We start from the raw sequence: 25,941 nt of genomic DNA on the forward strand, positions 1-25,941 counted from the left end.
TGTGCCCCAGTGTGGGAAGAGGTTTCGAACCAGCTCCGATGTCCTCCTACGTGAGCGGATTCACACAGACGAGAGGCCCTTCCGCTGCCCCGACTGCGGGAAGGGCTTCAAGCACAACTCCACCCTCACCATCCACTGGCGCATCCACACTGGGGAGAGGCCCTACGAGTGTCCCCAGTGTGGGAAGAGCTTCTCACAGAGCTCTCACTTGACCAAACACCAACGGAGGCACCACTAAGGGAAGCCCTGCGAGTGCCCCGAGTGCGGGAAGAGCTTCGTGCGCTGCTTCAGCTCCATCCCCCATGGGAGGATCGGCGTTGGATGATCCCCAGTGACCCCCGTTGGGCAGAGCCCTGGTGATCCGTGGTCCTGGTGATCCGTGTTGGGAAGACACCTGGCTGGGAGGCTCCACATCTTCCTTGCTCCCTGTGGGCACCTGGATGAAAGCAGGGGAATGAAAATCCAACAGGATACAGAATGACAATGGGAAATGTTGACTTTAAATCCTTGAGAACCTTTTGCCTCAGGAGCTCTGTGGGCAGAGAAAAGGGGGTGACACCGGGCTTGGGGGGCCCAAGGGGAGCACACACGCTCTGTGGGGGGGGAGGACACGACCCCCTGGGACCCCCCCTCACCTTCCTGCACAGGCAGAAGCCGAGCCCCAGTGCCAGGAAGACGAAGCCTAACACGGAGACTCCAATCCCCGTCAGCATCTTGCTGTGGGCAGCGTCTGACAGCATCCCTGGGGTATCTGCAGAGGTCAGGATCCCCAAAACCTCTCACAGACACGCCAAGCCCCTCCAAGTACCCTCCCAGTCTCTCGCAGCCAACCCAGGACCCTCTGAAACCTCGTTTGGAGTCACTAATTTTAAAAAATTAGGTATTTTATAAAAATTGGAAATCTTAGTTAGAGATAGGTTTTGCTGGAACTAGTTAGAGTTAATGATGAAGGCAGAAGCAGGATTTGAGATAATCAATCTCAGACTTAGGTAAAAAATTACTTTTCATTGTATGTTTGTTTGAATGTGCTTATAATGAGAAAAGAGAAACTGATAAACGGGTTCAGAAAGATCACAGACCTTACATCTGGAAACCCATTTCAAAGTCACAAGGGAGGAACATGGAGTTGTGTCAAATGTCATTTGTAATGTCACCCATTGTAAAGGTGGAAAGGTGAGAGTGAGGAAGAGCGGTTTTCCTTCATCTCTTGATGACCCCTCCTCGCCAAAATGACCCCCTCCTCAAATTAGGGAACCCACCACACAGGCATAATGACTTTTTAAACTCATTGCTGTGAATTTTAATCCAAAGTGGGGAATGGGAGATGTTAGCATTGTGAATATGTATTTGTATTTTGGATATTCAAGACTTCTGTAAATAAATAGACACTGGAATCCTTTTTTGAACTTGCAGTGCGTATTAAGGGGTGACTCCCGCACTTGCCCAGTGCTGGGATTAAACATCCACTTTGTAACTTTAAACTGTTGGAGAGGTTTTTTGTCCATTAACAGATTGATATTGATACTGGATCTATATTGCTATTTTGGTAAATCACTGCCAGTCTCTTCCCAGCCTCCCCAGGACCCAGCAGAGCCCCTCCTGTTCCTCTCAGGATCCCACAGCCCCCTCCCAACTTCTCCCCACTGCCCCAGGACCCTCAAACCCTCTCCCAGTCCCTTCCCAGCCCCACCAGGACTCATCAAGACTCCTCCCAGTCTCTTCCCAGCACAACCAACCTCATCCCAATCCCTGCTTTCCAATCCCCAATCTCCTTCCAGCTCCTCGAGGCTCACTCAAATCCCTCCCAGTGACACCCAGCACCCCCAAACTCCCTCCCAGGGTACACCAGGATGCTGCAGCGACAAAAAGCCCGGAGCACCGCGACTTCTCTATAGGTAGCCCTTAAAAGGGCTGGGTCGAAACGCGTGAGCAGCTTCGAGCAGGCGAGTGATTTCAGCTCAGCTCAGCGGCAGCGGCGGGCAGGCAACACGGGAAGCAGGGACGAGAAAGCTGGTCCAGCGTTCCGCAAAGCACAAACCTTTATTCAGGCAGAGCTTCGGCGAAGGGTGCCCGCAACAGTGAATCTCCCGAACAGGTGAAAACCCGGGATATTTGTAGGGGAAGAGAGGGGCGGGAGGAAGCCCGAGATACCTGTATCGGGGTGGGACAGCAGGGGGGAACTCCAATGGGACACAACAGTTTAACATAGCTAACTCAAAGACCCCTGGGAGCGACACATTGTGTCTCTCTTACAGAGAAGTATCTCGTCTCCAGGGAAGAGCCAGGATGTCAGGTTCTGCAGGCTCCTTCGCACCCACACCAGGACCCTCAGAACCCCATCCTACCCTCACCAACATCCTTTAATCCCCTTCTCAGCTATTCTTGACCCCAAAACCCCTCTCCCAGTTTAAACCAGTCTATCGGAAACTCCCTCCCAGTTCCTCCCAGCACACTCCAATCCCCCTCCCAGCCCCCCCAGTGCCTCCCCCACTGCCCCCGGCGCTGTGGGGGAGGCACTGTGCCGGCTCAGGGGGTGCTCCAGGCTGACGTGCTCCACCTGGCAGCTGGAGCTGAGCCCGCATTGCCGGGGGCGGTTTCCAGCAGCACCAGGAGCTGCTGGCTCCAGTCCCCGCTGGGAAGCACGGCAGTGGCCAGCACGTGGCCCGAGAGCTGCTGCTGGCCCTGGGAGCAGCTCAGCTGGATGTGGGCAGGGGAGAAATCCATCAGGGAGCAGAGCAGGCGGCCGGGGCCGGGCTGGGAGCTCGAGGGCACCAGCGAGATGGACACGCTGGGGGACCTGGGAGAGAGTGGGGACAGAGTGGGATCAGCTGGGGGGGAACTGGGAGAGATGGGAGACGAGTGGTGTGGCATTGGGAGGGACTGGGAATGGACTGGCAGGGACTGGGGTGGCACTGAAAGAGATGAGAGCGGATACTGGGACACTGGAAGAGAGCGTGGACGCCTGGGAGTGGAGTGGGAATGAACTCGGAATAGACTGGGAATGGGCTAAAAAGGAGTGGGACGGACTGGGGCCTCAGGGCGGGGCTGTGGTGGCACTGGGAGGGACTGGGAATGAAGTGCGCGGCACTGGGAGGCCGAGTCCAGCGCGGGGCTCTCGGCTCTGTGGATCTGCCCAGCAACTGATGAGTCATCAGAGAGACGCGCTCTGATTGGCTGAGATGCGGCAGATCCACGGAGGGGCGAGATGGACAGGCGGGGTCACTGGGAGTGACTGGGATGGACTGGGAGAGGCTGGGATGGACTGGGAGAGCCACGGGAGCCACTGGGAGGGACAAGGGGCCCCGGGGATGGGCACAAGGAAGGCTGAGGGCTCTGGGCTGATTCCCAGGGAGGTTTGGAGGGACACGGCCGGGCCCCTCTCTGTGCCCCGCGAGCAGCGGCCCGGACAGAAAAGTTCAGGAGCAGGAGGAGGTGTTTCTCAAGATTGATTTTAATCCTCATTCTCCTGTTCTGATTTGCTCAATCCTAAATTCATTTCATTTCCCCATGTCGGGCTGTTGTGCCCCTGATGGTGATACCTGAGTGACCTCTCCCTGCCCTTGTCCCGACCCACGAGGACCTGGATTTGTTTCAGTTCAGTGGAATTCATGGTGATTTGGGGGGAGCTGGAGCAAAGCAGCTGGAAAGCACAGTGGGCTTGACAGGGACTGAAGCAGGGCAGGAGTTGGGGCTGCCTCGAGTGACCTCTCACAATGTGAACCTTCATGGGGTCTTTCTAAGGGAATTTTGTTGAAGTTTGACATTCATTATTAAAAAGCAGAGTCACAAGTGGAGCTCTGCTTTCAGCTTGAAATGAGGGGATGGAACGTGGGCACTGGGACTTCCATAACCTCAAGTTGTTCCTTGATACTGGACACTTTAGCTTTGGCAATCTGAAGCCCTTCAGCAGCAATGTCTCTGCCACCCCCTGTCCCTTCACAAACCCTTCAGCTCCCTTTGAACTCTCAGCAGTCACTAACATACGCATTTCTTTCATATTTAAGCTGCATTTAAACTTCTCTTTTTCTCTCCTCTCTATCTTTTTAATCTCCTCTTTATCTCCTTTAATCCCATCAGCACCAGTAGGATGGGGCTGGAGTCTTGGGGTGGGTGTGGGATGAACTGAGGATCCAGCAGAGAAGGGCAAGGCAGAGGGGAGAGGACTCAGCCAACCCTTCTCCTGCTCTCTCCTCCGCCAGGCTCCAGCTAAAGCAAGTCAGACTGGAAAGGATCCCACAAATGCTGTGTTCTCCTCCCTCTCAGCTTGGCTGGGGATCCTCAGCTTCAGCCTGGTGCAGTGGCTTAGATTTGCTAATTTGAGTTTTTTGGCTAATGCACTAAATAATGTGGTGGGTTTAGTGCTGGCTGAAATCTCCAGGGCACTTACTCATTTCTCACTGTGAGATATGGATTAGGAGAAGGGCAAAACAGGCTTAAAACTTAGAAGGAATAAAGAAACTTTATTAACCGGAGTACAAGAATAAGAAACCAGAATTAGACTTTCAGAACACCTTTCCTCCCCATGAATAACTTTTTTTTGTTTTATCTGACATTGTTGAGATAAAACTTGTGATTTTAAAACAGTATTAATTATGCAATTGTTTTTATTATAATTTGTTATGTCATGGAGACTTTTTTATAAGGAAGAGGTTTTTTGTGGGTTTTTATTTTTACAAATCACAGCCGCCTGGGAAGAAATTTTGCTATTGTGACATTTTTCTCATTTTTACAGCCCTCCTAGAGGTGTGTCTGTGGGTTATGAATTCATGGGGTGTTATTTTAAGGATGAGTTGTTTGAAGGCAAAGGTTTTCATTGTTTGGTTTTGTGATCATCTCTGGGAACAGAAGTTTTCTTCTTCTCTCCCTGGGGGCAAAGGTTTTTTATTGCTTTTATTTTTTTTTCTGTTCAAACTTTTTATGGGATTACAGTTACTTTAACATTTGTTTGGTTTCATTCATGGATGGTTTTGTTTAGATTTACAGCTTGTATATTTTTTTATACTTTTTTCATTAATTAAAGGAGATATTTTCATACATCATTATTTATTTCTATGGCTTTACTAAAAGAATATTTTTGTTTCAATTTACATTTTTTCATTTTTTTTCTATCAGAGGTTTGACTTTTTTTTTACTGACTTGGATGTCTTTGTGTTGTGTTTTTGCATGTTGTTACTATGTCGTTTCTGTCCCTGGAGAGAGGAACAAGGTTTGTAGGTCTCATCTGTGTATTGAAAGGGTTAATATCTTGCCCAGGCCTGTGGCTGGTTTCTCGCTCTCTGCTGGGGCAGCTGCCGGAGCTGTTCCTGCTGGATGATTTTCCCGTGGCTGCACTGGGATCTCAGCAGCCAGGCCAGCACTCAGAGGCCGCTTCCGCTCCCCCTGCCCGGCAGCTTCTGCTGAAACTCAGTGGCAGCAGAATTTCAGCCGAGCCGGGGGCTGGCCCGGCCCGGCAGCGCCGCTGGAAAGGGCTTGGCGGGTTCCCCGGGAAGGGCTCGGCCCCCGGGAACGGGACCCAGAGCGCTTCCCGGGAGGGGCCAGCGCTGCAGCAGAGCCCGGCCCGGCCCCGCCAGGGCCCAACAGGGGCCGGACCCCGTTACCTGTTCAGGGCCAGAAGAAAAAGAGAAAGAGGTTCCCAGGCTTGGGTTTTTGAAATGTGGTACTCACAGAGGCAGATCTAATTTTGAATGGTAAAAAATGTTGTCAGTTCTCAGAATGAGCCAAATATTCTCACCCTGAAGAATCTCATTAAGAAGAACCTAAAGCACAGTGGATATCCTGCTGCAGTTTGGTGGTTTTTTTCATTCCTACATAGTCTACATAATGTTTGAAATAAGTAGTGTTATAAAGGACTTTCAAATTTCCAAACAATCAATCTAATTAATTGATAAAATACTTTAATAAATTGGAAACAAAATAATAAAAGAATACAATTTAGTAAGAAAGATACAATTTAGTAAATATATTCAGGTATATCTATTTCTATATATATGTGCTGTTGAAGAATGGATCGCTTCTCGAGGCCATAGCTCCTTGGAAGGCCTGCACAACCCTGACTTTGAGCTAGCATAAATCCTTGGCAAAATATTGTATCAAAGAAATGAAGACTAATTGTTAATAAGACAATGAAGAATAAGAATTTAGGATGAGAAATCTGCTAAATGTATCTTAATAAGCTTTACTAAAAGGTATCTTATAGAGCTTGGGTGTTATGAGCTGGACCAATAGAAATGTAGAAATGAATGTGTGAAAAACAGCAATTATTCAATCATAGTAGAATACAGATCGCATGTTAGCTTTTCAAAATACTATAAAAATGTAGCTAAGGTTGTAATAAATTTGGAACAAGCAACTAACTCACACTGGGTTATCTCTTGATTCCCGAACCTGTCTCCTACATTTTGTCGCCCAAAACAGGGACCCAGGGATTACAAATAAAGCCTGCACGCTGCCTGAGGACCTTGTCAAGAGGCTCAGTATTGCAGAAATGCAGTAAAAGAATCCAATGGATTCTGGATTAAGGAGAGAAGGCGATTCAGCACAAAGAGCCTAGAGAGGTTAAGAGGATCTGACGGCCGTCCTCCGAAGTGCCGGTAAGACGCTGCCTCGGGAAATGGATAGAGAAGCGGCATTATCGCTGCTGGCAGAATTTCTCGCTAAACGAGAGGCCAGTGTAAGCACAAAAAAGCTCCAAGAGCTATGTAAATGGGCAAAAGAGAAGGGATTTATGCAAGATTCCATGGAAATCTTTAGCCGATCAGAGTGGCAAAAAATTGGAGATGCCTTATGGGATGCCACTATTGATGGCAGTAAATCTGCTAAAGACTTTGCTACCACTTGGAGAGAAATTATTCATGCCCTAAATCAATACCAAGCTGAAAAACGTATGGCATTAGCTGCACAAAAAGTGTTAGGAGGGGAAGATATAGAAATGTCAGTAAAATCAAGTTCTTTTTTATTCACTGACCCTAGTCCTGCAAAAGGTATTAAAAGTGCCTGTTAAAACAAGTGCACAAGAAATTGCCAGTCAAGAGACAGGACTGACCTCAGTAACTCCGAATGCACCCCCCTTATCTCCTGTGAACAAACAACACAACACAGAAACAGGAGGCAAAGACTGTACAATTTCCCAATTCCGTACAACTAGTGCAAAAAACTCTGAGGATGAAAGCTCAGCTGACGAAGCTGACGGAACACCCTCTGATATTACAGTTCCAAAACACAAGAGGCCATCAGATAAACTTTTAGAAAAAGTAATTAAGAAAATGAACAATCTAAATACTCATGGAAGGCAGCCAGTAGGTGACATGATAATTACCACTTCAGGGGGAATGGAAATACGACCAGTCGAATCTCACAGTCGCTGGTCTGGAGTAATCAGGGATGCTATTTTAGAAGGACAATGCAAAGCTGCAGCTGCCTGTTCTCCACATGCCTATCCAGTACAGCAAGGAACTCTTGCTAATGGCCAGCCTGGAGCACAATATACACCTTTTGAATGGAAATTAATGCAGCAATTACAAAACACAGTTACTCAATATGGACTACATTCAGAGCCCTCTAAGCAAATGATTAATTATATTTTTGCATCTAATGTTTTGTCACCTGACGATTGTATGGCCACAGCAAAACTATTACTCACTCCCTCACAGTATGTATTGTGGGAGCGAGAATGGGAATCTGGCTGTAAGAGAATTATAAATACACCACGACAGCCAACTGATCCTCTTCATGGTGCCACTATCGATATGTTAATGGGCAAAGGTATCTATGCATCAGTGGCACAGCAATTACAGTTTCCAGCAGATTTGCATAATGCATCTGCTGAGGAAGCAAAGCAAGCCCTGTGGAGGATTCCAGCTGATAAAAGAGCACCAAGCTACACCACTATCAAACAGGGAATGAATGAGTCTTTTGACTCTTTTATTAACAGACTTGTCATTTCACTTGATCAGGCAACAGACCTAACTCCTGAAGTACAAGAACAATTAACAAGGACTTTTGCATTTGAGAATGCAAATCCAAAAGCTAAAATGATACTAGCTGCTCTCCCACGCACAGCTGACTTGGGAACAATGTTAGAAAGCATGGCCAATGCAGTGTATCAACAGCAAGCTGCTTTTATGTCAGAAGCTGTAGCTAGTGCTGTGAAAAAACAAAATGACACAATGTTAAATGTAATAACCACCCAAAACCAAGCTTTTGCTGCGGCTTTAAAACCTCTTGTAAAAGGAGGACGCTCCTGACTGACAAATGTTTGCTTTCGGTATGGAAAAACTGGGCATTTACGAAAGCAATGTGCAGGCAATGTAAGGTGTAATAATTGCCAATCTAATACTCATGCTACCATGGCATGTCGGTGTTTGGGAAACGGGCGAAAGAGCGCGAAAGGCAGTCGTGCGCGGATAACAGTAACTGCCCCCGAGACCCAGAGTTATGCCCTGCAACCACAGGAAGCCTGGGAATCGACTTGGAAACAGCAGTAGGAGTTACCCTTATTGATAATCGGCCGCAAAAGATACCTACAACTTTCAAAGGTCCAATTCACTCCTCTAAACATGATGTAGGAGCATTATTGCTAGAACGTTCATTGGCAGGCTTAAAAAGTATCTTAGTGATACCAGGACTCATTAATGCAGATTACATGGGAGTTATTCAAATGGTTGCATATACACTGCATCTGCCTTTGTTTATACCTCAAGGCAGTAAAATTGCACAAATAATTCCCTTTCAAAATCTTGTATCTGCAATGATGAAAGGATCCATTGAGACCCATGAGAGGAGATGCTAGCTTTAGTTCAACAGGACCAGTTACATACCTAACACTACGAATGCATGATCATCCTGTTCAAAAAATAACTATCATAAATGGAAAAGAACAAATAAATATACAAGCATTGTTAGATACAGGTGCAGATATTACCATCATTTCTAGCAAAATTTGGCCAGGCTATTGGCCATTGCAAACAACCGCAACTGCTGTGGATGGAGTTGGAGGAGTGTCTGCAGCTGCTTTAGTCACACCTAATCCTCTAACATTTGTGCTTGAAGGGAAAAAGGCCCGTGCAGTTGCAACAGTAATACCTTTGCCAGAAGGAACATTTGCCCTCATTGGTCGAGAATGTTTAACGCAATGGGGAGTAGTACTAACTACCCCAGATTCGGTTTTCTCACAGCGGTCCCTGCAGTGCAGCCAGCCCCATGACAACTGACCTGGAAAAGTAATGATCCTGTGTGGGTGGAGCAGTGGCCGCTAAGTGAGGAACGGCTGCAAAAAGCACATGAATTGGTTAAAGAACAGCTTAATGCAAAACATATTAAACCATCAGTAAGTCCATGGAGTACACCTATTTTTGTTATACCCAAGAAATCAGGAAAATTGAGACTTTTGCATGATTTACGAAAAGTTAGTGAACAAATGCAGCCCATGGGAGATTTACAACCAGGATTACCTTCACCTGCAATGTTACCACAAAAGTGGCCACTGTTAATTGTTGATTTAAAAGACTGTTTTTTCACTATTCCACTACATCCAGATGATACAAAATGGTTTGCATTCACATTACCTGCAATTAATAAAGAGAAACCTAGTGAGAGATATGAATGGATTGTACTGCCTCAAGGAATGCACAGTAGTCCCTCCATGTGTCAGTTGTTTGTGTCCACAGCTTTGCAGCCAATACATGAACAATGGCCACAAGCTATCATCTATCATTATATGGATGATATTCTCATTGCACAGGAACACCCTTTTACAGATGAACAATTAAAGGTGCTCGCACAAGTATTGTCTAATGCTGGATTACAAATTGCTCCTGAGAAAACCTAAAAAACTGCCCCATGGAAATACTTAGGGTGGCAAATTAGGGACAGCATAATACGTCCACTGAAAGCAACATTGAATTACAAAATACAAAATCTTACAGATGTGCAAACTTTAATGGGTGATTTACAATGGGTCCGCACTGTTGTTGGAATTACTAATGAAGATCTTGCCCCCTTGTGACCTTTATTAAAAGGAACTAACCCTGCTGCTCCAATTGTTCTCACAGAAAAACAGCGACAATGTATTTCATATCTTGCTTCTTTACTTGTTACCAGATGGCCATCACGGCGTGTAATAAATTTGCCTCTTTGTTTGCTTGTTATTTCACAGCCTTCTTCAGTGTGTGCCATCATTGCTCAATGGCAAAAGAAAAACAGGGGAGAGTATCTGGTTTACATAATTGAGTGGGTCTTTGTATCAATGCAACCTAAGCATAGCTTACAGACCCGGATGGAACAAGTGGGAGAGACAATTAAAAAAGGTTGTGATCGTACAATTGCTATTTCGGGAAATGAACCAGCGAGTATTCATATCCCAATGACTGCTGCTGATCTTGAATGGACAATGCCTCACTCTTATCCTCTTCAGCTTGCATTATTGGCATATAATGGGCAAGTAACTAATGAAATTCCAAAAAGTAAAATTATTCAAGTATTGAAAGATCATAATTGGATTCAATTGCCTAAACTTTCATTAATGCCTTTAAAAGAGGGGCATACAGTTTTTACAGATGCTTGTAAAACAACCAGATGAGCAGCAATTGTCTGGCAGCAACAAGGATCTTGGACTTATCATATTTTGCATGCTGAACAGGGAGACTCATTACAGACACTTGAACTAGCAGCTGTTTGTTGGTCTATGTGTCGGTGGATAAATTATCCCCTTCATGTGGTTACAGATTCATTGTATATTGCAGGTGTTTCACAAAGGATTGAAGATGCTTTTATTAAGGAAACTCAAAATAAACGGTTTATGCAGTTGTTTCAACAAATACAACAAGCTACACAATTAAGATCAGTACCATATTGTGTAATACATATTAGAAGTCATAAATTTCAAGAAGGCCTTAGTCTTGGCAATCATCTTGCAGATCAATTAGCTAGTTGGGTGCAGAGGAGAGTTCCTCTCAATCAGTTTGAGGCTGCTCATATGGCTCATGAACAGTTTCATCAAAATGCAAAGGGCCGATGAAGACAGTTCTCATTATCAATTTCAGAAGCACAAGGAATTGTACAAGCATGTCCACAATGAAGTCATCATGGTCCTGGGTTAGGGATAGGAGTCAACCCTAGAGGGTTGAAAGCCCTAGAGGTATGGCAGATGGATGTTACCCGTGTTTCTGAATTTGGCAGATTAAAATATGTACATGTTACTGTAGATACCTGTTCAAAATTTGTATGGGCTACAGCCCAGACAGGAGAAAAGAGTTTGCATGTAAAGAAACATTTAACCCAATGTTTTGCTATTATGGTGGTCCCAGAACAAGTTAAGACTGATAATGGCTCTGCATATGCCAGTGACAATATTAGCAAATTCATGCAGCAATGGGGAGTTGAGCATATTAAAGGGATTCCAAACTCTCCTCCAGGACAAGCAATAGTGGAACGAACCAATAGAACCTGAAAGGAATATCTTTACAAATTCAAAGACATCTCTGATCCAAAAGAAAAATTAGATAAAGTTCTTTCTGTAATTAACCATTTGTGTGTTTTTGCAGATTGTCAAGATCCTCCAGTTGTCATACACAATGGATGTGTAAAATCAGGTGTTGTAAGTAATGAAATATTTGTTCATTACAGAAATCCTAAAACAGGACATTGGATAGGACCAGCCAAAGTCCTATTTAATGGCCGAGGCTACGTGTGTGTTGATACCCCTACAGGACCGTTATGGGTGCCGAGTAAATGGACACGAGCCGCAATCAACCACATCAACAGTGGGATATCACAGCCAGACTGCAAGAAAGTAGACGGTGGCGAGAAAGTAAACAGTGGCAACCTGCCCTTGAACCATTAGTGAGAGAAGTCAATTATCTATTAGGTGTACAAGTTGATTATAGAAATCCATATATTGAAAGTCTTTCTTTTTCTGTTTATCTACAACAGGTTGAAGAAAAATTAGAAGGTATAAGGTGTCAGTATTGTAAAGCCACAGAAAAATTGTAGATAAGAATTGTGTGTGGAGGTTGTAAAAGAGATTTGTGGGAATATCAGAGATCAAGACCTCATAGAGGGTGTCTTAGGTGTTATAGAGAAATTCACCATTTAATTCCGCTTACTGCATTGACAAAATACTTAAATTGTTCTTTAACACAGGCAGAAGCCTTAGCATTATGGGAAAAAGTGGGTGCCTTAGAAAGAGCCAGTCTAATATTTGGAAATCAGAAAATAGCAACTTTTACAAAACTTGCTCAGAAAACTAATATAATTGCAGCACAGTGCAGAAACTGTCCTATTTCACGTAGACAGTGGGAAAGAGTTCAAAATGGCAACTGGCATTTTCATTCTCGTAATTTTTCCTTTAATAACAGGCATGTTAACTAGAGAGACCATAGATCCACGGGAAAATGTATGGGTTTCACTCGCTCGTAGTTTAAATACCACGACCTTCTGTGCTAGTCTGTCTACACCTCAGTCTCCTTTCATTGGTGTTCCAGTCAATGAATCAAGGTGGACTTTGTTAGACAAGGCAATGAAAGAGACTCAGGACATTTTTAAGACAAAGCGTCTAGGGAATGGATATAAGAATTTTTCACAGTGTATAGAGAATTATGATGTTTGGAATGATCGTCTTCCAGAAGGCCCTGAGCCACAAGAAATTGATCTAGCAGATTCATTAGATGCTGCTTATTGTATTTATCTAAATGCTAGCAAAAACTTGTGTGCAAAAGGTACTGATGAAAGATGTGAACAATCCAATATCATCACATTGACAAGTCCAACTAGCAATTTTTCGCAGTGGTGTGCTAAAATGGTGAGGAATGCATCAAACCCTGTATTTGGGACTCAATCCCCTCGTAGACTACCAACAGGTTATTTTCTAGTTTGTGGTAACAGAGCATGGGCAGGTATCCCATCACAACCTGTGGGAGGTCCTTGCACAATTGGACAACTCAGCGTGGCACTTCCACACCATCATCCTAATAGCACACGCCGTGTCAGATGGAAAAGAGATCTTAGTCAAATTTTGAGTTCTGACTGTGATGATAATTTGGATTTATGGAACAGATGGCAAGTGCTTTTTGCTTCTACCTTTTTGCCAGGTGCTGCTGCTGCTAGAGCTCATCGCAATTTAAAGAAACTTAGTTGTTGGGTTGTAAAACAAGCAAATGGTACTAGCAGAGTACTTTCTGAATTAGCAATTGATATGTCACAAGTTCAGCATGCAGTACTGCAAAATCGAGCAGGCACTGATTTTTTGTTATTTGCACATGATCATGGATGTGTAGACTTTGATGGTATGTGTTGTATGGACTTACAAGGTCATTCAAAATCCATCCACAAGGAAATTCAAGAACTTATGCAGCATACACAGAAGATCAAAGAAGATGTGAGATTCTTTGGGATTGATGGACTGACTGATTGGCTTGGACTGACAGGATGGGTTGAGTTTATGTAAAACAGGATTATTAATTATCTGTGTTATGATCATTGGATTGTTATGTGTTAGTTGTGCAATATCCTTTGCAATATCCAACAAAATCAAGCGTTTGTTTGTTAAGGTAACCAAAGTCATGGTTGTGGAGACGGAAAACAGGGGAATTGTTGAAGAATGGCTCGCTTCTATAGGCCATAGCTCCTTGGAAGGCCTGCACAACCCTGACTTTGAGCTAGCATAAATCCTTGGCAAAATATTGTATCAAAGAAATGAAGACTAACTGTTAATAAGACAATGAAGAATAAGAATTTAGGATGAGAAATCTGCTAAATGTATCTTAATAAGCTTTACTAAAAGGTATCTTATAGAGCTTGGGTGTTATGAGCTGGACCAATAGAAATGTAGAAATTAATGTGTGAAAAATAGCAATTATTCAATCATAGTAGAATACAGATCGCATGTTAGCTTTCCAAAATACTATTAAAATGGAGCTAAGGTTGTAATAAATTTGGAACAAGCAACTAACTGACATTGGGTCATCTCTTGATTCCCGAACCTGTCTCCTACAATGTGCATACAATTGGGCAGTGGTTACAAATGGTTGAGACATAAGCAAAACCGACCGGGGTACAGGGGGTGCTTCTCACCTCACCTCACGTACAGAATAAAGCACTTCAAGCTAAACTTATATACTGTGTGCTTATAAATATTCATTCATGTTTCCCGTAAGTTTCCTCCTATTTCTGATTTTGCTGTCTTTACGTCACCTTTCTTCAATGGCGCATGCTTCACTTGTTGTTGGGGGGTCTTCAGTCTTCTTTTGGGGTCTTTTGGCGAAGGCTTCTCCTCTTCCTCGTTGTCCTTTGGATAACCTTACACGTTTGCACGTGTGTACTAAGCATTGTGTTATGTTGGTCTACTAATTAGTCTTATATTTTCTAATCTTTAGGCCCAATGCCTAGATTCATCCTAATTTTGTCCATCTCAAGGCCGTTTTCGTCATGAGACACCATTTATCTTCTAAACTACATCTTGTACCTTAATTTTGACATGTAACATCTGCAAAGGGGTACATCTGCTTTGTAATACTGATTCTTGGCCATTTCTAATAATAACATTAGTAACAGTTACAATTTAAGTAACACAAATCAATTCCATTTATTACACTGGGAATGGGGAACCCCTGCACTTCCATTTCCAGGCGAACCCCCCTTCCTGAGTACAGAGACCCCCTTGAACATTCATTTCAGGACACTGGGATCCCCTGGTACCCCCTTCCCCAACCCTGAAAACCCTGCACCCCCTTATCTGGAACCTGGAATCCCCTGAACCCCCATTCTCGGGAATGGAAACCTCCCAGAACCCCCATTTCTGGGCACCAGGACCCCCCTGAACCTCCATTTTCAGACACTGGGACCCCTTGAACCCCAGAACATGGGAAGGGACCCCCCTGAACTCCCATTCCGCTGCACCAGGACCCCCCTGCACCCCTGTATCCAGGACTGGAACCCTCCCAAACCCTCCATCCTCACACCCTGGGACCCCCCTGCAGCCGAGCCAGGGACCGGCCTGGCCCGGCAGGCCCCGCTGTACAAGGCTCAGCGAGCCCTCCCAGGGCTCTCCCACTGCAGAGGTAAATCAGGGAGAAGTGCCAGCTGACCAGCCCTGCTGGGGAGACGTGTATCCAAAATGAGAATGGATCCCCCAAAACCACAGCTCTTCCTTTTAAACAAAAAAGGGGGAGATGTTGTGGTGTGTTTTTGTTTGATTAAAGTTTGAAGCTGTTTCTATAAGTGGTTTGTTCTGTTACTCCTCTGCTTTGTTGGTTTAACCCAAAGTTATCTCCTCCCCTGCCCTGCCCATCATTGTATCCCAACCCCTTTTTCCAGTCCCTTCCCTATCAATCTTGTCCACCCTGCCCCTTGTTCCCAAATGTTCCCTGTCAATCCTGCCTTATGCCAACCCCCTGCTTGGACGTCCCCTTTGGAAATCCCCTAATCCACAGCACCCCATTGATCCATGTGTCCTATTCCCCTCCCCAGGATATCCCTCACTGGTTGAAGTTTTGTATCCACCCCTGAACCCTCCCCATATATAAATTGCTGTACACTTGAATTTTTTGTCTTTTGTCTCTGGACCCTTGGGAGATTAAAGCTTTCCCTTAAATCCAATACAAAAACAAAACAAAAAAAAAACCTTCCCCCATTCTTGCCTCCACACTGTGTCTGACAGCTGTTAAGTGCTGTAGAGCATTGCTCTAAGCCACACCTCAGGTCGTCCTGCTCCTGAGGTGTGTTCCACTCCCGGTGTGGAGCTGAGGAAGAGCTGACCGGCCTTGGCACCATTTAACACCCAGCTGATCCCAGTGTGTCCCCAATCTCTCCCAGTGCCCTCCAGCGTGTCCATCTCGCTGCTGCCCTTGAGCTGGAGCCAGCAGCTCCTGGTGCTGCTGGAAACCGCCCCCGGCAATGCGGGCTCAGCTCCAGCTGCCAGGTGGAGCACGTCAGCCTGGAGCACCCCCTGAGCCGGCACTGGGGCACGGCCCGGCCCCCACAGCGCCGGGGACAGCGGGGGAGGCACTGGGGGGGCCCAGAGGGGGATTGGGGTGTGCTGGGAGGAACTGGGAGGGAGTTTGGGGTAGTCTGGTTCAAACTGAGAGAGGGGTCTGGGGGTCTACAATGGCTGAGAAGGGAATTAAAGGATGTTGGGGAGGGTGGGATGAGGTTCTGGGGGTCCTGATGGACACTGGGAGGGAGTTTGGGGGTGCTGGGTGTCACTGGGAGGGATTTGAGTGAGCCTGGAGGAGCTGGAAGGAGATTGGGCATTGGAAAGCAGGGATTGGGATGAGGTTGGTTCTACTGGGAAGAGACTGGGAGGAGTCTTGATGTGTCCTGGTGGGGCTGGGAAGGGACTGGGAGAGGGTTTGGGGGTCCTGGGGCAGTGGGGAGAAATTGGGAGGGGGCTGTGGGATCCTGAGAGGAACAGGAGGGGCTCTGGTGGGTCCTGGGGAGGCTGGGAAGAGACTGGCAGTGATTTACCAAAATAGCAATATTGATCCAGTATCAGTATCAATCTGTTAATGGACAAAAAACCTCTCCAACAGTTTAAAGTTACAAAGTGGATGTTTAATCACAGCACTGGGGAAGTGCGGGAGTCACCCCTTAATACGCACTGCAAGTTCACAAAAGATTCCAGTGTCTATTTATTTACACAAGTCTTAAATATCCAAAATACTAATACATATTAAAACTAATACATATTCATAATGCTAACACCTCCCATGCTCCACTTCAGATTAAAATTCATGGTTTATTGAATTTAAAACGTCATTATGCCTGCGTGATTGGCTCCCGAATTTGAAGAGGAGGTCGTTTTGGCGAGGAGGGGTCATCAAGAGATGAAGGAAAACCGCTCTTCCTCACTCTCACCTTTCTACCTTTACAATGGTTGACATTACAAACGACATTTGGTACAACTCCAATTTCCTCCCTTGTCACTTTGAAATGGGTTTCCAGATGTAAGGTCTGTGATCTTCCTGAACCCGTTTATCAGTTTCTCTTTTCTCATTATAAGCACAGCTGAACAAACAAACAATGACAAGCAATTTTTTTACCTAAGTCCGAGATTCATTATCTCAAATCCTGCTTCTCCCTTCATCATTAACTCTAACTAGTTCCAGCAAGGCCTATTGACGCGGAGCTGGATTTTTCCCCAGCCAGCTCCCGGCACCGAGCCAAGAGTGGGCTGCTCCTGGAAAGCAGGGCAGCTTAGGGCTTATGCTCTACAGCAGTGTCTGTCCAGCGTCGAGGGCAGGAGCAAGGACGAGGGAGAGGTCTTCCATGTGGCTTCCAAAAGGGATTTATTCTCTTGAAGGTTCCAGGGAAGAAAGACAAAAGATACAGGGGTACAGCAACTTATGTGTGGGGGAGGAGCAAGGGGAGTGTACAAATAATAACCCAATAGGGAAGACTTAGGGGAGGAGCACAAGGTGGGGTCGCAGACTACATAAACCAATGGGGAACACCAGGGGAGGAGAGTGGGGCACATGGGCCAATGGGGCTCGGAGGAATAGGGGAATTCCAAACGGGGCGGTCCAGGCAGGGGTTGACACAAGGGAGGACTGACAACTTAATGGGAGGGGGAACAGGGAACATTCAGGAACAGGGGGCAGAATCAGGGTGGATTGGCAACTGGGGTAGGAGGACACGATTGGGACCAAAGTATTAACATGGGGGGAGGGTACAACTTAACAATAAAGAATGTAATTGAATCAAATATAATGAACAACAATGCACTGCAACAGCCTATCTCTAGCTAAGATCTCCAATTTTTCTAAAATTCTTCATTTTTCAAAATTAGTGACCCCAAGGGAGGTTTCAAAGGGTCCTCGGTGGGCTGGGGGAGACTGGGAGGGCCGTTGCAGGGGCTTGGGATTTCTGTGAGAGGTTTTGGGGGTCCTGACCTCTGTAGACCTTCCAGGGATGCCGTGAAACGCCGCCCACAGCAAAATGGTAATGGGGATTGGGGGCTCCTTGTTGGGCTTTGTCTTCCTGGTGCTGGGGCTCAGCTTCTACCTGAGCAAAAAGGTGAGGGGGGGTCCTGGGGCTTGTGTCCTCCCTCCCCCAGAGCGTGTGTGTTCCCCTTGGGGCCTCCACTCTGGTGTCACCCGCTTTTCTCTGCCCACAGAGCTCCTGAGGCGATGGCAAAAGGTTCTCTAGGATTAAAAGTCAACAAACCCACTCTCCCCAAGGAATTGCCATTGTTGGTCTGTGTCCCAATGGATGTTCCTGCCCCGGTGTTCATCCAGGTGCCCACGGGGAGCCAGGAAGATGTGGAGCCTCCCAGCCAGGTGTCTTCCCAACACGGATCACCAGGACCACGGATCACCAGGGCTCTGCCCAACGGGGGTCACTGGGGATCATCCAACGCCGATCCTCCCATGGGGGATGGAGCTGGAGCAGCGCACGAAGCTCTTCCCGCACTCGGGGCACTCGCAGGGCTTCCCTTACAGGTGACTCCGTTCGTGTCGGGTCAAGTGAGCGCTCTGTGAGAAGCTCTTCCCACACTGGGGACACTCGTAGGGCCTCTCCCCAGTGTGGATGCGCCGGTGCCTGAGAAGGTTGGAGTTTTGCTGGAAGCCCTTCCCGCAGTCGGGGCAGCGGAAGGGCCTCTCCTCTGTGTGAATCCGCTCGTGTCTGAGGACATTGGAGCTGGTCTGAAACCTCTTCCCACACTGGGGACACTCGTAGGGCCTCTCCCCAGTGTGGATGCGCTGGTGTGCCCTCAGGTAGGAGCTCCACCCAAAGCTCTTCCCACATTCCAAGCAGGTGTAGGGCCGTTCCCCTGTGTGGATCACCTGGTGTTTCATCAGGTAAAACGTGTTGGTGAAGCTCTTCCCACATTTCTCACACTCATAGGGCTTTTCCTCAGTGTGGATCCTCTGGTGATTCCTAAGGTTGGAGCACTGGCTGAAGTTCTCCCCACATTCCCCACACTCGTAGGGCTTTTCCCCAGTGTGGATCACCTGGTGCCGGAGCAGGAAGGACCTGTAGCTGTAGCCCTTCCCACATTCCAAGCACTTGTGGGGCTTCTCCCCCAGCTCTGAGCTCCGGCTGGATCTCTGGCCGTGTTCCTGGAACAGGGAGGGTCTTTCCTCCTCGCAGCTCTGTGGAATGGGTTTGCAGCCCCTCCTTGTGTGGGATCTCCATGGCTTTTCCTCCTCCTCCTCCATCTGAACACAGTTCTGGAACGTAAAATCCTGGATGGGGGGAAAAAAAACAAAAACAGGAGAGCGCCTTGTGCTGGGGGTTCCTCCTTGCCCAAGTTCATCTCACAAAGTCATTGGGCATCTTGTGTCTGTAAGAACCTCCAGGACACCAAGACTCAGCCCAAATATCCTCCAAATATCAAAAGAGATCAAAAACTAATCAAATAACAAGATTCAGCCAAACCCCCCTCCAGAATAGAAAGGTTCAGCCCTTAAAAGAAACCAAAGCACCAACATTTAGAGAAAGGCCATGGCACAGTTCCTACAGCCCCTGAGGGATCAAGCCCAGGGCCCAAGGGGGCCCCAGCACCCAGGGGACACCCTCGGCCACAAGCACCTGGCACAGGCATTGCCCTCCTGGCCAGGGGACAGCCCACCCAAACAGCCCCTGGCAAGGAATCAGCCTTCCAGCTGCAGGGCACAAGGACACTGCAAGCACAGACAGGAGCACCCTCAGCACGAGCAAGTCCAGCCCTTGATGGACACGGATTCTTAGCGGTGGCACAGCTCCCATTCCACCAGGGACCCACCACACTGCAGCCCTTGGGAACATTCAGGGTGGCTCTGGATCCAGAGGAGACCTTTCCTGATGGACACAGGGGCCTCTCCATCCACTCAGAATCTTACACTAAAAGGGGGGAAAATTGCTAGGGAATACTTTAATTATTAAGGCACTAAGTGGGAAAGATGAGTGGGTGTGTTTTATTCAGCCACTATTAGCAGATTAGGGGGATGGGTTTGAAATGCAGGAATTTTTATTTGCTCACAATTGTGATTGTAATTTACTGGGAAGGGATTTGATGGCTAAATTGGGAATGGAAATTAATGTTGCAAAAGGTGATGCAGAGGCTGGTTCTGTTGTAGCTCTGTGTCAAATGTCTGGCAGAGCCTAGGCTGAAGTGAACCCAGAAGTGTGGGCAGCCCCAGGGAAATGGGCAAAATTAGATATGGAGCCTCTCCAAATTTCCCTGAAGCAACCAGGACAAGAGGTGTCCAAAAGCAATCCCCTGTTCCAAGGGAGGGAAGGAAGGGCTCACAGCCTGTCTGTGAGTCCTGCTCAAGGCACGGCTTGGGGAGCCAGGGATGGCTCCCTAGAATGCTCCTATCCTGCCAAACAAGAAATCCAATGGAATCCACAGAATGCTGCAGGACCCAAGAAGAAGAAATGAGATGATGAAACCGAGGCACCCCACAGGCTCAGATCCTTACACCATCCTCAACCAGGTGCCCTCCTCACACTGCTGCCATTCAGAACTTGATGCAAAAGATGCTTTCTGGGGATCTGCCCACTTCCAGAGGATGCAAACACAATTCTGCCTTGGGCTGGCAACAAGAGGTAGAAGGGAAAATGCTCAAGACATGGACGGTCCTTCTGCAGGGATGCACGGAAGCACCGGCCTGATTGGGGCAAGCCTTGCAGGAAATATCAAAGGAATTGACCTCACCCCCAGGGACTGGCTTAATGCAGGATGTGGATGACTTGATCCAGTCATAAAAACAAGGAGAGGAGGTAGAGGAAGCCTCTGTGAAATGGCTTCATTTTCAGGCTAAAAAGCAGCTTTGAGTCCCTGGAAAAAAAAGTGCAAATGGTAGAGAAAATGGTTAAATATTTGGGACCTATTTTGACTGAAGGCTTGTGGTGTATTGACCAAGAGAGGGTCCAGGGAATCTCAGAAATAATGTTACCCAGGACTAAATTGGAGCTGGAACAATTCTTACAATTAACAGGGAATTGCAGGAGCTGGATTGAGGATTCTCTTTTGCAGCCAACACATTTTGTGTCTTCTTTACCCCCAGATAGCCTCAATGTTATGGAGGGGACATAAGAGAGAGAACAAAACTTAACAAAATGAAAAAAATAAAATGAGTGATGCCCTAGCCATGGCTCTTCCAGACTCAGAAATCTGAATTGGAAGGGAATATTAAACAGGCCACCCCTGAGCCTGCACTGAAGGCAACGCAGCAGCAGCCAGGGCTCCCCAGCGGGGGAAGCCCCTGGGCCTGCCCACAGATCCTCTGCTCAAATCCTCGGCCTGGGCACCCTCCTTTGCCATCTCCAGCCACTGCGGGACAATCCTTGCTCTCACTCTTGCAGCTTCAGGCCTTTCTGTGCCTGCCCTCGCCACAGCTGCTGGGGAAGGCACCGGGACAATTCCACTCTGCCTCTCAATTCCACTCACACTCTGCCCTGCCTGGGATTAGCTGCTGGCAAAATAGAACCACTTTAAAATGGCTTCAAATCTTATTTCTCTGGTCACACTAGGTTTGCCTTTGCCTTGGGAAAAGGAATTTTAAAGGCTTTTTTTAAGGGATGTTCCACCACTCAGCAGGGATGTGTTTAACATCTCAACAGACTGGGAATAGCCCAGAAGATTCTCCCCAAGATAACAACCATCAACAAAACATCAACACCCAGCAGCAAACATCAACCAACATCTACCCCAGACACTGCCCCAGGCACAGCTGGAGACACCTGGTCTGGAAAAGGCTGAGCAGGAAATCCAGGAGTGCCCACCTAATTCACATCACAGGCACAGGAATCCGGGTGCAACAGGAAACCAAATCCTAACAACTCCACGCCTTCAAACCAATGAACATTAAACCAATGGATTTCTATGGGGTCAGACTGTATAAATTTAGAAAAATCTAGTCAAACTCATGTGTCATGGAATGATTTTCTCTGCACACCCAGCCTAAGTGAGCATGAAATTATACCTATTCACATTTTGGCCAGAATCAAGTAACACCTTATTTCTCTAAAGATATCATTGGAGAGTTTTTGCTTTTCACAGTTTCACTGAAAAGATTACACTGTTGGAATAATTTTTCATAATAATTTTACTCCTACATTGCCGGTTCTGTTTGGGCCAGTGGTGTGAGAATCAGTTTTTACTCCTAGGAGAAGAAAAAGAAAACACTTGATTGCTTTCTCATTTTTGTTTTATATTTGTACGTGACTCTTAGTGATGACAAAATGGTGGTATGAGTTTTTTGAGGTTCACCTTTAAGCTGCACTTTCAAAATTCAGAAGAGCTTTAAAGCTGGCACTTTAACACATAAACAGTTAATAAAATACTGTTTAAACAAAAAAAAAATAGCAGATTCTGTGGGGGCCACGTGTGAGTCACTGGATGTCTGCCCTGGAAGAGAAGTTTCATTCTAGGCAGCCAGGAGAGGGGCTTTAGAAATGCAAATTAACACTGATGGCCCAAAGCCTGCACAATGGCCCAGGGGCTTCCTGCCTGCAGGAGGAATTGGGCTGATTCCCTCTGCCCCTCAGCCCAAGCTCTGCCTGCTTGCACAGATGGAATTTGCACAGCTAAAGGCAGAGCCCATTGTGAGGATATCTGACTCTGCAACACAAATTGGTTAAGCTGCAAAGGAAAACAGAAAATGGAGAATGTTGTGAAAACTTCACTAAAACAAGTGGGGGGAATCATCCCTGTCCCCACTCCAACATGTGCTGTCTCTGTCTATGTTATATAGGGTGTACCAGACCACTGGGGATTATTTGCTACCACAAGTTCAGGGAAATCACTTGGGAATCCAAGTATGTGATGATTTCATGAGAGAAAAGCTGAAAATTGATGCAGCCCTGGCTGGAGGGAGCACCCAAAAAAGGGGAAAAGATGAACGGCCACCAGAACAAATCCTGCAACACCATGGACCAGACCCTGGGAACCCTGATGAATTCATATCAGGTACCAGAGAAACCATTTATCATTTCAATGGGATAATCAGATTACAGGATGTCATTGAAACAATAACCAACCAGACAGCTCCAGCTCCTGACCTTCCTCCCAACCAATCCACTCAGATGATGAATACAACATTTCACCGTGGGATGGGATCACATTATCTATTAGCAGAAGGAGGCAGAATTTGTGGAAAAGTAAATGACTCAAACTGCTGTTGACAAATAGATGAGAACAGATACCAAAGGAAACAAGAAAGCAGCTCATGAACCAGTCCAAATGAGGAAAGGATGTGAATGGGAAGCGTTTTTGTACTTCCCCGGCCGACCATGGATTAAACGAATGCCAGACAGAGCTGTCCCCCTTCAAACCTACACCCCAAAATTCCTGTAACTCAGGGATTCCTCCCAGAAAAAAATCTGCTAGGGTCTTCCCGAATTGATTTAAAGGGGGGATGGGACCCCCAGACTGAGCAGGAGGGGCCTGGAACCCCCAAATCCAAGCATGGGGGAAGGGGTTGGAGATTGGAGGGATGATTGGCAAGGGGCAAGAGTGGGAAAAAGAGATGGCTGGGACCCCCAAAGCGTGGGGGAGGGTGCTGGGAAACCCAAATTGCATTGAGAGGGGTCAATGGACTAGGGGAAGGATGAGAAAGGGGGAGAGAGGAGAGGGAAAGGTGGGCTTGGGATGAAAGAAACGTGGTTCCCCTTCCCGCAGCACTCGATCCCTGGAGCGATTCCCTGCGGCTTGTGGGGAGGAAGATCCGCATTGGGGGGTCCCCAAGCCCCCTGCCCATCCCAGCGTGTCCATCTCGCTGCTGCCCTCCAGCTCCCAGCCCGGCCCCGGCCGCCTGCTCTGCTCCCTGATGGATTTCTCCCCTGCCCACATCCAGCTGAGCTGCTCCCAGGGCCAGCAGCAGCTCTCGGGCCACGTGCTGGCCACTGCCGTGCTCCCCAGCGGGGACTGGAGCCAGCAGCTCCTGGTGCTGCTGGAAACCGCCCCCGGCAATGCGGGCTCAGCTCCAGCTGCCAGGTGGAGCACGTCAGCCTGGAGCACCCCCTGAGCCGGCACTGGGGCACGGCCCGGCCCCCACAGCGCCGGCAGGGGCTGGCAGGACACCGAGGGGATTTGGGGCTCCTGGGCTTAACTGGCAGCCCCTCCTTGAGAACCCCTCTCCCCCTGTCCCAGCTCCCCTCATCCCCCTCTCCCAGCCCTTTCCCAGCGGCTCCCGGCCCCGCTCCGCTCACCCCAGAGCTCCTCGCCAGCAGCCGAGAGATGGAGGAGGAGGGGAAGGAGGGGAAGGAGGAGGAGGAGCGGGAGGAAGAGGAGGGGTAGAGGAGGAGCAGGAACTGCAAGAGGAGCAGCAGAGGAGGCCCCACGTGCGTCCATCGCTCTCTGGATCTGCAGCCCCTTCGCGCCGGGAGCATCGGGCCCCGCATCCCGCAGCTCACCGGGGACGGGAATGACGGATTTGTTTGTCTTTACAAACCAGCTGGGGCTCTGCTGACAGATGAAACCAGCACTGAGCGAGAAAACAAACAATGGGATGGATTCCACTGATTGATGAATGGAGAAAGATATTTGCCTTTACAAACAAACAGTAGATTTGCTGGTAAATGATATTGGATATTGAAAGATGAAGGAGGCAACGGGGAAACACCATAAATTCCATAAGAATTAAAAATGAAGACGCAGGGTTATACACTGTAGGGGAATCTTAGGTATCAGGCATTCCGGGAAATCTGTACCTCTCAAGTACCTCAGGCAAAGGGGAAAGAGAGGGAGATGGAGCTGGGAAATTGGGATAAAAAAAGTCCTTGACCTCCAAGAATTTGAGAGACCCCAGGGGAATTCCCCATGGCCTTTTCCTCTATATGACTAAAGTAAAAGGGCTCCTCTGTCTCTTTTTGGACATAAACCTCTGGTGTTTGTGGATTAATTTTCCTGACAGCTGGAAGGAGGGAGGCATGAGGGGAAGCTGGTTTTAGAAGTCTTCCTTTCCTTCTCATGATTGTGCTCTGAGTTTTTGGAGTTTACAGCCAGAAGTCTTCCTCTTTCCCCACTCATCCACCGGGTTTGGGGCGGTTTTCCCCTTTTTGGGGGAAATCAAAGCAATGCACTCATGGTCCTAATTAGACGTGGGAGAAGTGAGGCTCCAGGGCTTCCCGCTGAGCCGGAGCCACCCAGCAGCCAGGGCTGGGCAAGGCGGGCCGGGAGGTGCGGAGAACTTTGTTTGTGTTGGGAGCTCAATGGCGGCTCGGGCCGGGCCCGTTCCAGGGCTGTTCCTCATCCCCGCCTTTCCCCTCACGCAGCCCGGGGCGGGCCCTGAGAGCGCGGGGCGGGGCTGTGCCGTGTGCAGAGCCCGCCGCTGGCTGCGATTGGCTGCTTCTGCCGTCACTCGTGGTTCTGGCGCGCGCTGATTGGGCAGAGCGGGGACAAGCCCGGCCCCGCTGGCGCCCCCAGGGCGGCCGTGGGGCAGGAGAGCCGCCATTGCCGGAGCGTCTGTGCGGGCCCGGCAGCGGCGGCGGCAGCGGCGGCCGGAGCCCGGGGAGGCGGCGGCGGAGCTCGGAGGCGGCCCCGGCCATCGCAGGTGGGAGCCGCGCTCGGTTCTGCGGGGGCTCGGGGCTCGCTGCGGGCCCGGGAGGGGGCGGCAGGGGGCTGTGGCGGGTGGCTTGTGCCGTGGCCGGCCCGTGTTGGCCCTGGGCTGAGGGCGCTGCGGGAGCGGCTGCCCGCGGTCTCCTTGCCGCTGGGGCCTCGGCAGGAGGCGGTGGCGGAGCAGCGCTGGCTCGTCCCGCTTCGTGTCGGGAGGCCGGAGGTGGCTGCGCTGTGCCCGGGGCTGGGCGGGAAAATTCCCGGCGCCAGAGGTTTGTGTGGCCAAAGGAGGCAGAGGAGTGGTGTGCGAGTGACTTTATTGCTGCCCAAAGGGAGAGGCCATGGGGCATTTGCCATGCGCTCTCTCCAGGTGTTGGAGGACGCGGCCTCGTTTTTGTCCTGATTTTCCCGGCCGCATGTCCCTGTCCCTTTGCCCAACACTGGCCGAGGTGCTTGGAAGGTTCAGC

The 25,941-nt window shown here is 48.3% G+C and overlaps 2 protein-coding genes across 2 annotated transcripts in view; one reads left to right on the forward strand and one right to left on the reverse strand.

The window, feature by feature from the left end:
* LOC102105282 (uncharacterized) overlaps positions 1-25,941 on the forward strand; it is a 48,482-nt gene that overhangs the window by 13,926 nt on the left and 8,615 nt on the right. The gene's annotated exons all lie outside the window — the stretch shown is intronic.
* LOC148182323 (uncharacterized) lies at positions 18,426-25,373 on the reverse strand. The gene is made up of 3 exons (XM_088068918.1): positions 25,191-25,373; positions 18,859-19,178; positions 18,426-18,774 (listed from the first exon to the last, which is right to left on the reverse strand). Exons 1-3 carry the CDS (start codon positions 25,371-25,373, stop codon positions 18,426-18,428), a joined length of 852 nt encoding a protein of 283 aa, XP_087925044.1.

This window comes from Pseudopodoces humilis, chromosome 33 (genome assembly GCF_049639895.1).
Source record: "Pseudopodoces humilis isolate 2021_Gansu_Grassland_sample_001 chromosome 33, ASM4963989v1, whole genome shotgun sequence".
Lineage (NCBI taxonomy): Eukaryota > Metazoa > Chordata > Aves > Passeriformes > Paridae > Pseudopodoces > Pseudopodoces humilis.

Bases quoted from the DNA above. Each gene is read 5' to 3' on its own strand.
- LOC148182323 (XM_088068918.1), bottom strand. From the start codon at position 25,373: ATGGCGGCTCTCCTGCCCCACGGCCGCCCTGGGGGCGCCAGCGGGGCC. The intron at 19,179-25,190 runs GTGAGGGGAAAG...CCCCCCATCCAG, and splicing joins CAGGGCCCGCCCCGGGCTGC to GATTTTACGTTCCAGAACTG. The intron at 18,775-18,858 runs GATCCACACTGA...GAAACACCAGGT, and splicing joins AACCTTAGGAATCACCAGAG to GATCCACACAGGGGAACGGC.